Source organism: Conger conger, chromosome 4 (genome assembly GCF_963514075.1).
Source record: "Conger conger chromosome 4, fConCon1.1, whole genome shotgun sequence".
NCBI classification, from domain to species: Eukaryota; Metazoa; Chordata; class Actinopteri; order Anguilliformes; family Congridae; genus Conger; species Conger conger.
This window is the reverse complement of record NC_083763.1, coordinates 52270155-52283528: the sequence shown is the minus strand read 5'-3', so window position 1 is coordinate 52283528 and position 13374 is coordinate 52270155. Positions and strand designations below refer to the sequence as shown.

At 39.0% G+C, this 13374-nt stretch overlaps 1 protein-coding gene across 1 annotated transcript in view; it reads left to right on the top strand.

Annotated features, from left to right (window-relative positions):
• Positions 1-7756, top strand: part of xylb (xylulokinase homolog (H. influenzae)) — a 57974-nt gene extending 50218 nt beyond the window's left edge. The window contains exon 19 of the mRNA XM_061238864.1: positions 7385-7756. Coding sequence (XP_061094848.1) covers positions 7385-7453 — 69 coding nt within the window. The 3' untranslated portion in view covers positions 7454-7756. The remainder of the gene's footprint in view (positions 1-7384) is intronic.
• The last annotated feature ends 5618 nt before the right edge of the window (positions 7757-13374 follow it).

Sequence of the window (13374 nt, the reverse complement as noted above, 5' to 3'; positions counted from 1 at the left end):
ACATTGATATGGTATGCTTCTTTAAATGGTTAGATAACACAGGGTGCATTTTATTCAGTGAGGGCTGGAAGTTACTTGAAAAAATCCAATTTCTAAAGGGCTTAGAACTCTCACCATGAACCTGGGCTGAGCCCTTAAGCCTTGACAGCGCTAGCTGAGTTTGACCTCTGTGATTGGCAGACATTACCGGGGAGTCTACCCGGGCAGGACACACACTTTTTCATTCTACAGTCAGGAGAGTTGAGTTTGCCGAGGGTATTGAACTTACCAGCAGCCCTCTACTACAGTACTTGCAAGGAACTCATACAAGTTACCATTAGTGTGACGTGTAGTTCTCCTGTCAGAGGTCTAGTGGCTGTCGGAGAAGTACAGACCTGCTGAGAAAAATAGCTCAAAGTTTTTGAAACAACTGGTTGCTGATTGCCCAGTTTGGACCTGCTCCTAATTCGACATGGTTTAGCTGGTTGACCAGCAGCCAGCTCAGACAAGCTACCAGCACTAGCTGGCTGACCATCTCATACCCAGCTAGACCAGTGTTATAACCAGGTTGACCCGCTTCAGTTTACAGCAGGGTTAAAATGTGGGAAAGGAAAATAGATGTTTAAATCATTAAATAATTTCCCTGTGGACTAATTATATAAATTATATAATTATACTTTGAGCACCTGAGGGGCAGGTGCTCAAAGTGAGACAAGGGCACACCAACCAAGAAAAATTGCTTCAGGACTCCCACTTTTTGCATGGAGTATATTTTACCAAAATGAATGAAAAGTAATGAAAGTAAGAATAGTAATACAAATATACTTTATTAGGTATTTATTGGACTTATTATTTAGACTTATTAAGTCTTCTGCTGCTGTAGCCTATCCTCTTAGAGGTTTGACGCGTTGTGTGTTCAGAGATGCTCTTCTGCATACCACTGTTGTAATGTGTGGTTATTTGCGTTACTGTCACCTTTATGTCAGCTTCGACCAGTCCTCTGATCTCTCTCATTAACAAGGTGTTTAACTGCTGTTCATTGGATGTTATGAGGTGTGCAGTATTTTACACCTCATAAGACCCATAATATAATTTAGTTTCCATGTGTCTTTTTGGAGCTTTTTGGAAAACTGCCTAGATTGGAGAATGCTCATCTTTGGTGATATTATCATCACATTTGAAAGGGAATTTGTCCAGTGTTGTGGCTCCATTGAGTTTCTAATGACATCTGCCACAACCACAATAAGCTGTATCTCTGAGAATCAAAGCTTCCACTTTCACTGTGTTTTTTTCTGTAATTAATTATTTTTATTTGGAGTAATTCTGAGTAATTCAAGAATAGTAACCATTTTATTTTGGGTATATCATTTGGGTTGTGTCAAAGAAAGGGGTGATACTTAAAGGGTTAAGTACTCCGCTCTAGGGTACTACAGGAGTTACCTAGCTGGGAATCAAACCTACACCTTAGGTTACTCAGTTCCTCAACCATTATACCATTCTTGAAAGATTTATTCTTCATTCAGTGGACACAGAAAAACACAGCCCTTTATTCACCATAGGCAACGTGCGCATATTTGGTCTTGCACAGTAAGTTCTGCCATACGTGAACAGTATGTGCACATTGTCTGTGACATTGAATGAAAGTGGTAGACAGTCTCACTAATTTGTATCTGTAAGTCACACCTCATTTCCCCTCACGTTTCTGCTGACAGGCACAGCACTTCAAAAGCACTGAAAGGAAGGGCCGTTTGATGTTTGTTAAAACGGACTGAAAAACAGACTGACTTATTATTCATAAATGAACTGCAAGCTACCTGGAAATATTAATGTGCCCAGTTTATGAACCCGGGGTTCAATGGCTTTGTTAAAAGTGTATGATGCAACGAAAGCTTTAAATAATGCATTGAATTATTTGATGCAGAAATCCAATTGCCATAATAACACTGCCTAGCTTTGAATTCTGGCCTTGTCAATTATTTGTTACATTCAGTATTTAGTAGCTGTCAGTAAAATGTCATTTAGAGCATTCATGACATATTTAGTATGCGCTTAGCAGAAGCTCTCATTTATGGTGACACACATAGGCGATGTTTTAGATATTATAGGCTGCATTTACACTGTGAACTGCTTCTAAGGAAATTCAGGTTAAATACCTTGCTTAAGGGTGCTACAGCTGCTGAGATTTAGACCAAACCTTCTATTCCCTACCTAATATGACACACTCCCACCCATTATGTGTGGCAGTACACTGCTCCATATTAATTTATCTCAGTGGAACTGGGCTGCATATCACGTAGTATGTCACCGTGCAATGGATGAAAATACACTCTGTTGTCAGAGCATCCAATGCAGCCCGTTAAATTGTCTGTTCAGCTACATTTTCATTCTCCCAAAGTTTACATTTGAAAGAATGGTCACTTTTAATTATCAGCCATTTCCATTTGATTTATTTTTAATAGGATTGATTTATTTTTAATGTGTAATTCATATACTGCTGCTCAACATGTGGAAAGTCCCATTATGTAGTTGCTGTCATATGCAGTACTGCATGTGTGATTCTTTTCTATGATGTAGTAGTTGTCTTATTATTTGTCTATTTTTATTTTTATTTTTATTTTATTTTATTTGAATCTCTCAGAAAATATGGTTGCCTCAGCTTGGTCTTGGTTGTAGGTGTGTAGAAGTGTCCCTGAGCAAGACACCTAACCACCAAATGCTCCTGATGAGCTGGTTGGTGCCTTGCATGGCTGCCAATTGCTGTTTGTGTGTTAGTGTGTGTATAGCGCTTTGGATAAACGGGCTATACAAATGCCAACCATTTACCATTTACCAGTAGTACAATGCCTCAATCGTACATCAAAATCCACACAGAAATGGTTAAGAAAAACAAACAAACATGTTTTTCAATGGCCATCTCCAGTCTCCAGACTTGCCATGAAAAACCTGCGGTCTGAACTGAAGAGGCGGGTATCCCAAGTACATCAATGATTCTGAACAGTTCTCCATGGAGAAATGGTCACAAATCCCTCCAATTTAATTTCCTGTCTTTTGAGGCTTTCAGCAAATTCAAATATTTCACTTAAAATGTTGTTTTTTGTGATCTATTTCCTTAGTTATTTTTTTGATGCACATATGGCGGAATATTTTACAAGGAAGATGACAAGATGTCATACTGGCTAAATGTAAAAATAATACATACAGTACAACACCCACAGTCCACATGGGCTGTCCATGTTTATGCAGGAGAAAATATTGTCCCTCCTTCAGTGAGAAGGTCAACCTGAGACCTTTTGGTCTAAGGTCAACTGGCAAAACTGGTCTACGTCATTCTCTGGCCGTTTAATTGGGACTTGTTGTTCCCGTCACTGCCTCTTCGACAGTTGCACTTCTATCACATTTCAGATTTGACTGCATAGTTGACATGTAACATACAACATATTTGTACCCTTGGGATGAGCTGCCTGAGCACGAAACGGATTGGTCATGCCAAGTGGCAGGAGGCAAAAAAACCTCCCCCTAAAAGAACGATCCTTGTTCTTTCATTGATTTCTCATCTTGCCTCCACATAAATTAATTGTACGTATTTCAATTATTGTAATACCTGGATCTTTCTATTTAACAAACAATAATAATACCCCCTCCCCCCTCCAATCTGATTGCAGTACTGGTTATGAGACATTTGATATGCGATGGACATTGTTAATATTTATAATGAAATGCATATACTTGAGAGGGATTTTTGAAATCCTTTATTTAACCCAGGGAGGGCCATTGAGAATATGTTTCTCTTTTTCAAGGGTGCCCTGGGGGAAATACTAGAGGGAACAGTTGTGGGACAGTGAAAGAACCGGATTAAAGCCAGTTTTTGGGTTAAGGGCCTTGCTAAATGGCCAAAAGCCAGAGTTCTTCCTTTGTCATTTAGGGACCCAACTTTATTTCTCCAGATGCAAGTCAGCATCCCCATGTGCCTTTCAGGTGCTCAAACCAGCAACTCTACAGTTACCAGTCAAGTTACCTTGCCGGATCATTGACTGGTCTACCAGGGAAAAACCTTTGTAATGTAGACTGCAGACCCCATTCAGTACCGTTGTGAAAACCCAGGAAAGTAATTTCTTAGAAGCAAAAACATTGGATGGTGTTGACTGCAGACCCCGTACAGTAACTTTGTGAAAACCCAGGAAAGTAATTTCTTAGAAGCAAAAACATTGGATGGTGTTGACTGCAGACGCCATACAGTACCTTTGTGAAAACCCAGGAAAGAATTTCTGACAGCGTAATAATGAGATCAGATGGACCGAAATGTACAGTGCGTAACACACTGTGATTGCTTCCCCACAAACATCAACAGTGCAGCTTCAAATGTACAGAACTGATGTGCCCCCACATACTGTGCTCTCTCAGCCAGATTTTTGACTCATTGTTACTGTGAACCGCGGTAGAGCATGCCAGCTGAAGAAAGTGTGAAGATTAGTATCGCTTACGTCTTGGCATCGAGAGCATTTTGGTCCCTCTTGGATGGTATCCAGGCTGCCCCACATGAACTGACAGAAAGTAGTTGCACGGTGTGTAGGGTTACAGCTTTGTCAGGGAGGAGGAGGAGGCATTTTCTATTCACGGCCTGCCACTTTTCTTGTTTATAGCAAGCATTTTGAAAGCACTCATGCAAATCAAGTGGCAGTGTGCTGCTAAATTATTATTTAAAAGATCTCAATGAAGTACAAGGATATGATTGTTTCAGACTTTGGATGCTATGGATTGTAATAGCTGTCCCCGATGTATCATGGACTACCCTGGGCTGGTCTTTCTTCACTACACCTGCCAGTTCTCCAGTGCAAGTGCATAACTTACTAAGCCTTGTAAAACTCAGATTGCTTGTGCACTCAGTGAGCACTTTTCTATACTTATTTTTTAGACTTATTGGTCTTCTGCTTCTGCATACCACTGTTGTAATGTGTGGTTATTTGCATTACTGTCACCTTCCTTTCAGCTTTGACCAGTCTGGCCCTTCTCCACTGACCTCTCTCATTAACAAGGCGTTTTTGCCCGCAGAACTGCTGTTTTTGTTTTTCACACCATTCTCTGCAAACTCTCGAGACTGTTGTGTGTGAAAATCCCAGGAGATCCGCAGTTCTTAAGATATTCACACCACCCTGTATGGCACCAACAATAATTTTACGGTCAAAGTTACCTCTTGACCATGTCTCCATGCTTTTATGCATTTAGTTGCTGCCACATGATTGGCTGATTAAATATTTGCATCAACAAGCTGGTGTACAGGTCTACCTAATGAAGTGCTCAGTGAGTGTATTTTGACACCTGCAGCTAACTGAGAATGAGCAAAGGGCTGTCTTGCTCCTGCTACCAACAAGCAATCAGTAACAACTCTGAACAAATACTACAGGTAGACAGCAAATCCATAAACTGCAAAATAATGATTACATGTACTCTGATATAAATTTATGTATTCAGTTGAATGCATTCTATTATGGCACAATATGCAATATACATCAACTTGTAGCAACAATCATTCTCATTGCCAATTGATTTGTCTGCGATGTAACTAGTGAGATTTAGAATTAATCCACAGGAAAGTACTTGAATGAATGTGTGAATATTTATTGCTTGGAAATTTGAATAAAATTGCAATGAAACAAATACGTGGTATTTATAGCATATAGTGGTGCTTGGGAGAAAAGTGATGCATCGCTGGCGTATTGAGATTACAGTACTGTATTGCATTTTGAGTTCTGCACAAAGCAGATGAATGATTCATGGATTCCACATGGCTGCTATGCTTTTGTTGTGAATGTTTTTTTGTTGTATTTATACTTTATTTTCTAGAATGTCAGTCTGACTGACATTAAAATTTAAACAGAGACCTGGCACAGATGACAGCAGCAGGATAAGGTTGTCCTTTCACATTATAAATCCCTTTAGTATCTTGGAGACATGACTATAATCTGTTCTTATGAATTTTCGCCTTTGTTTGATATTTGCTAAATAAATATGAGTGTCTGAACTAATTGCACAGTTATCAATTATCACAAAATTTGGTTGGCTGACAAACCTTTTCAAGCAAAACAAAAGTGTCAGTGAACAGAGCCCCATCAGGTTCAAATTAAATTCAGTCTTCAGTATGCCCATGTCAATAGTGCTGTCTAGAATTTCTTCCTTTGGCAATGGACAAAAAATATATCATGTAGACTATGTATGGAGGTAGCAAGGCTACAATTGTTGTCATTTGTTCAATACCAAGGAGGAGATTCAGAGTGTCTTTTGTAAACACTGTAAAAGGTGGTGTGAAAACATGAGATCTGGCTGATCTGTCCCTTTGAGTAGCAAATTCCCTTGAGTCTGTACATGGGTGCCAAGTACATTTATTTGAATTCATTCAAGTGCCATGGACCACTGGCAGCAAAACATCAATGACCCACCTCCATATTTGACTTCTCCTTGTGTGCATTTTTTGTTTGCCATCAAACATGTTGATGGTGTGTATGGCCAAAATGTTCAATTTTCAGCAAAAACAAAAAACATTGAGACATGAGAGTAAATGTATTGAAATAAAAGTATATAGTTTTCCCATGTGTTTGAACGTAACATATTGATTATTATCTGTGTTGTTTATTATGAACATCCATCCATCCATCCATTATCTGAACCCGCTTATCCTGAACAGGGTTGCAGGGGGGCTGGAGCCTATCCCAGCATACATTGGGCGAAAGGCAGGAATACACCCTGGACAGGTTGCCAGTCCATCACAGGGCACACACACCATTCACTCACACACTCATACACTCATACTTATGGGCAATTTAGACTCTCCAATCAGCCTAACCTGCATGTCTTCGGACTGTGGGAGGAAACCGGAGTACCCGGAGGAAACCCACGCAGACACGGGGAGAACATCCAAACTCCGCACAGAGAGGCCCCGGCCGACGGGGATTCGAAGCCAGGACCTCCTTGCTGTGAGGCGGCAGTGCTACCCACTGCACTATCCGTTCCGCCTTTATTATGAACAGGGCACTTTTTTGCCTAATTATTAAGGGTGCCAATAATTCTGGAACTCTGTATATGGCTACTGAATATGGTAACCACCAGAGTGAGCTGGGTTGATATAATTCCAGTTAATCTATTCATCAAAAACCTGAATCAAGGCCTGTGAAAGACAGACCCAGACATACAATGCAATATGTTGCTCATGCTGTAGACCTGTTGAAGAACATATATATATGTGTTACCGGAACCTTCAGAAGTTGTCTTTTGCCTTTTCTGATTCTCATCCATCCAAATGTTATATGTTCCATGACATTCAAATATTTGCTTGGGAACATGAAGTGCCTGTGTATTTAAAAGTGAGCATAACCTTATGAAGAACATTAATGTTTTCTATTTTTATTTTCAGAATATCAAACCACTGTTGAAGAGATACGCTGTACTGGAAGACAGAGTGTTGAAGGAATCGCAACATTAAGGTTTTCGCCCATCTCTTAGGGAACAATAATGAAATTACTTTACTAATGAAAAAATGACCTCATTGCCTTAAAGATGAAGCATGGAGCATTGATACATTCAGTTAATCCCTGGAAGTGTAATACTTAAGTTATGAAAATAACTGTAGTGTGATAATATACTATATTTTGAAATAAATGTATTTCAGCATGTACATAAGGTTGGGCACAGCTTCGGATCCCTAGTGGCCTATTTGCATTAAAATTATGCAATATGATGATGTAATGCCACTTTTTAATTAAAGCTATCGAGCCTCCTCCCCCCAGTGTTTTGTTTGTATCATAATCCATTATGTTATGTTTCCGTTATGTTTCAGCTGACCTTCAATGAGTACAGTGTAATTTTAAAGGTGACTTTCAAAGTGGGCTTCTTTTTTCCAGCTTGTGATTCACTTGTGATGTTATGGCTGTGTGTTGCGAAGTCGGGGGCCTAGTCTATTTATACCAAGCCTCTCTGAAGGCATTTCACAGTCTCACTGCCTTCTGACACTAAAGGCCCAGTGCTGCCACGTTTAATCAATTGTTCATTATTCTCAACCTAAATTTCCTTATAGAAAAATGATATCCTGAAATGAAAAGCTACTGACAAGCACATTTGTCTTTGATGAGGAGCATATTCGAATGACTTTCTATTCCAGTGGCACGAATCTAATTATGATGAGACACTGCTTAATAGTGAATGGTTGGCTGGAGGTGAAAATGGTTGTTGAATGCCTGTGGCTTTCTGAGAGAATTTTGTATTGATTGGAATATGATGAATCCTGAGCAAACTGGTTTTTCAAGCCAAGGGGTGCATTTGTACTGTACTATTTTCACACTCTAAATGATATGATCCTTTGTCAATTAGAGTAAACCTGTGCCTGATTTCCTTCTAGTTTAATTTAGCTTTTAACACCATTAGTACTCGAGGGTTGCGTGATACAGCGGTGTTGTTTGGCCTGTAGTGTTGCCACATTCAATTATGTCAGTGCTTCCTCTGACAATATATAATTATGAGCTGAGACCTTGGGCAGGTGCACAGAAAGAACTAGCATTGGCAAAAAAGAGACAGATATTATTGACTACTCTTACCTTCAGTTAATTCGATCTTTGTCAGCAGTTTGTAAAAGAGGTACGTTGCACTGTATTGTCCATAATCAGATGCCAGGATTCAGTCGTGATATGTAGGAATGGCCCTCAGCAAATAAGTTATTGAAGAGTTGCCGATCCCTCAGAAATGATGAATGACATTGAATAATAATTACGGTAAACAAATCTCATGGACACAATCATGGTGGACACGTACACGATGCTATAGTTGAAAGAACAGCCATGTTACATATTACCTTCCAGACCAATATCATTAAATGGAAGGTAACATAGACATTTTTCAATTTAATCTGACAAAGGTACAATCTGATTTTAATGTGATTAGAAGCAGTATAGTACTGGGTGTCTTGATGGAATTGTCAGGATTTGAACGTGTTTGATTTTCAGACATTTCAGACAGACAGTTTGCTTGAGAAAGAAGAACATTTTTTTCAGATTTAAGAACATTTAATAAATTACCAAATACATCTGTATTTTAGTTATGATTGTGGCAGCACTAGATAGATTAATATATTATATTTCTAGAATGAAGAATTTTGCTTTTTAATTATACTTGGCACATTTTTTATTAACAATACCTAATTGCTAATTACTGTAAAAATCCTGAGATGAGTTTTCATTGTTTCATTGTTCTTTCCTACAGTCAAGTAACTGTGTAGTTGTAGCCATGTAAGGTTGTCCTTAGTTGGTATTTTAATACCAGACTTGTTTTATTCTACTTATAGCACATAATCATGGGTTAACAAGACAATTATATTTTTCCTGGGTAGAGAAGTCTTAATGTCCTCATATCTGTGAGTCGGTGATTACATCCTAATTCCATTGTCTATGGTTGAGGACAATGTGTGTGTCATTTTATACTAAAGGAAAATAATATTTAACAATAAGAGAAGCAATGGCCTGGAATCTTCTGCATGAAAACCTCTACTAATTAGGTCTGACTCAGTGCAGCAAACTGGAAATTCAAGGGGGACACATTTTCTGGTACATTTTCTGGTTGCTCAAAAGGCAAGGAGGGTTGTGAGGCTTAAAAAATACCCATGAGAAACATATTGAACATTGACAATCAATATTTCTGACAAAACACTTTTGCCATTGTTAAATTTTCAAATGCTTGATATGATATAATGTACTACAGTACATTAGTACTGTATTTGGACAGTGACAATGTTTTTTCTGTTTTCAAATCTGATGTGCTGGAGTACAGAGCCAGGAGGCAAAAAATTGTCACTGTCCAAGTACTTGTTTGCTGGCACTTCTGAAAGCGATGTACAGTATTAAATTGTTAGGTGCAATGTGTGAAACTAAGATACACATTTTGGCTTTATCAGGCACTTTCTTAGGTTCAAGCTGCAGCAATCACTGTTCAGTTCAAAGGAGCAGTGAGGCAGTTTGCTTTGAGGGTGACTTACAGTTCAGCCATTGCCATGCTAGTTCACCTGCAAACAAGGACTGTGGGCCTGTTTCTTACAATACATCAAGCAAGAATGTAACCACCGCTTCCTTCTTTTAAAAAAATGTTAAGAAGTGTAATGTAATTAAATGACAATAAATAATTTTGTTGTTTTTTTAGATATTGTACTTACAAATAATAATCAGCTTGTATTTTATGTAGTACAGTACTGTCTGTCACTTGTCGTTTTGCCTGTGTCAGGATAATGGCTAGGAATACATGGACTTTGGCAGATAACTCTCACACTCATTTTGACTGTGGTAATGAGAGATTGTTATTTATTGGTAAAAACAGACAATGTAAAGGCATGTGCAGTATAAGTTGGTTACTCATGCTGTTCCCTCTCTCAATGTCCACAAGTAAACAGTACGAGCTCGCAAATAAAAGGTGCAACTCTGTTCACCCTCTTCATGATGTTGCAAGTGTGGCAAGACACGTTATTGAGAGTGGCCTTGAGGAAGAATTTGGTGGGCTGTTTTGTGGCTTTCATGGCTAAATTGACAAAAATTACTACAATTTGCAATGATGCATGGAGAGCCTCCTGTCCTCTACCGGCAGACCCACGACCTGTCTGCTCTACCATCCACAGGTAGAGTGACTGACGGTTCACCTGCCTGCTCTGCCAGCCACTGAGGCCAAGTTGTAGTGAAGGCAATCACACTGTCATTGCATTACTTTACATTTCATTTGGCCAATGCTTTTATGTAAAGTGGCACACAAAAAAATCCATATCAAGGTCATTAGAACAAACTACAGAATGGGTTGGAAAAGGTACAATTCACAAAGAATCAGTTGTACAGCAATGAACATTAGGTCCCGTACACATGGCAAATTGGTCAGTAACTACAGTAACAAGATGAATACAAATGCAAATACAATATAAATACAAATACAACTGCCATAGTACTAGATTACACCACAAGGTACTAAGGGGCTAAAAAATTCAGACAGGTGAAAAAAGTGCCAATAGATCGAGGTACTCCCACAGATGAGTCAAAGTACAGTATGAAGGGATGAGTTTTGAATTCAAATACTTTTCTGTTCCAAGAGGACCAGAAGGCAAGATCTGCACTTTTTAAGAGTCTTTCATAGGTTCCAATACACCTGACAAGCTCAGAAAAGTGTACAAAAGCATTGAATTCCAAAACAATTACTTATTTGACCAAAGTCTAGCAAGCCACAGCAAAATTGCAGGGGTAAGTATAGGGAAGGGCTGCTGCAAGAAAACAAACCAGTGGTCTCAAAATAACGAACATATAACCAGCTGGCACAGAGGCACAGAGACAAAAGACAAATAGGGGTAAAATGGTAAGGTTAGGTGTGGTCCTGCCATTGTCCTTGACCAAGGCTGTGGCCTGCACACAGAGCTGGCTGCCCACTGCTCCTAAATGACTGGGATGGGTTAAATGCAGACAACAAATAGAGTATAACCTTAAAAACAAATGAAACACGGTGCTCAATGTTTTAGTTCTAGTCTCAGCATCGCAGCATCGTGCTTCAGCACATCAACTACCCTAGATCGTGGTCTAATTCCATTTTGATTTCTTTTTTAAACAGTACATCAATTATACAGCAATTATATAGTGTGTGGGTTAAATAAAGTACATTACACTGTAGAAAGACATTGAATTCAAGTAAATAAATGAAAATGAAGATAGAAAAAGGATTATGATTTGATATTTCCTGTGTAAATAGTTTTTTTGTCTTTTCCATCAAACATTGCAGATGTACTGTAGCAGAGACTAGGCTGGCTGTAGACACATTCAGTCATGCAGAGCACTTGGCTGCTTTTTTAAATAATGAGCTCCATCTTTGAAGGTGGGTACTGAACATACTGTACAGTCATAGAGGGATGGGGCCCAAAGGCTGCACAATGCTGGCACCTGAATTTCCTCAGGACCAATAGGGACTTGTGTGCTGGAACTGTGCTCTTCACTGCAAAATGAGTTTTGCTTAAGCGAAAGTCGCGTGTGGCCACACACACTATGCGGGATTATCAACTGAAGCAAACGTGTTTCCTCTGGGGCTGTGCCTGCTACCCTGCTGAGTAGGACGAATGTGCAAATGAGAAATGTCAGCAAAGCTTGCCTTGTGGGTCATCACTCATTGTCCACTTTCTACACTGTGGTTTAATTTCATTTGGGATTTTTTTAAATTGCACATTAATTATACTACATTAACAGTGTGGGGGTTGGTGGAAATAATTAATAAACTGTAAAAAGAAGAATAAACTGACATTTGCTTTCATTTTCAGACCATAGTCTATAGACCATGGGCAATGTACTTTGCACTTTGGCAGTAACTTGCCTGCTACAAAAACCAAAACAGAATCTACCAATCAGGGAAAAAGTGCCTCGGTATCCAGCAGTGTTCCTGAACAGATTCAGATGCTGATTTCATCCAAACTATGAATGTGTTATTCATCAGTTGTACCTGAGGTAAGTACTGTACTTATCATAAATCATTCTCCAGGTATTGCCAACATCTTAAAATGCTATGAATGTCTCAGCTCTACACCCAGTTAATGCAGCAACAACCCAAAAGCAATCAGGATGCATCCCCATAGCCACACATCCCTTGTCTTGTAAGAGTTACTGTATACCTAAGATGTTCTTGCATGGATTGGGCATTTGGGCCACACGCAAGAACTCTGTTACCACTGTAGGAGATAAGAATATATGGCAATACATTCCTCTGGCTTTTTCCTCATTGTTTTAGTTTATTGGAAGTTTTAGGGCCTACTCTGCAGATACAGATAGTCCTAGACTCATCTTTTATCTTTTATTTTGGAAATTCTCCCTACCAAACTCAATTTAGTCCAGGACCAAGCCTTATATGTGTCTGTCAAACCAGCCCATATGATATGCAAAACATTGCATTATTTTTAAAGAAAATCTATGTAAATCTCTGGAAAATAAATGGTGTGTTTATGTTTCAGTGTTGTGAAATTAAGAATTTTGGATTTAAAGCCAAATATACAGTATGCCACAGTGCACAGACATAATAATAATTGGCTATACTGGCTTTTTGAACAAGATTTTTCCTGTCCTGCATGAATAGTACCTATGTCATAAGATATGTGCAAATGAAGAGAATGCTATGTCCTTCAGCCCAAGAATAACCCCTGTCATGCAATTTCAGCCCATACTGTTGTGCTCACTAGCAATTTGAATGTCATCAGAATTGACAGCGCTAAATTGTAGGATAGCTTTTTTTTAACAATGTGAAGGAAAACCCATGCTTTTCCGAATGCCAGTCAGGCACATATACACTGCCCAGGATAAGAGCCAAGGTTCAATTGGCTAAATTGAAACTAGCAGCATCAAATTGATCTAAATGACT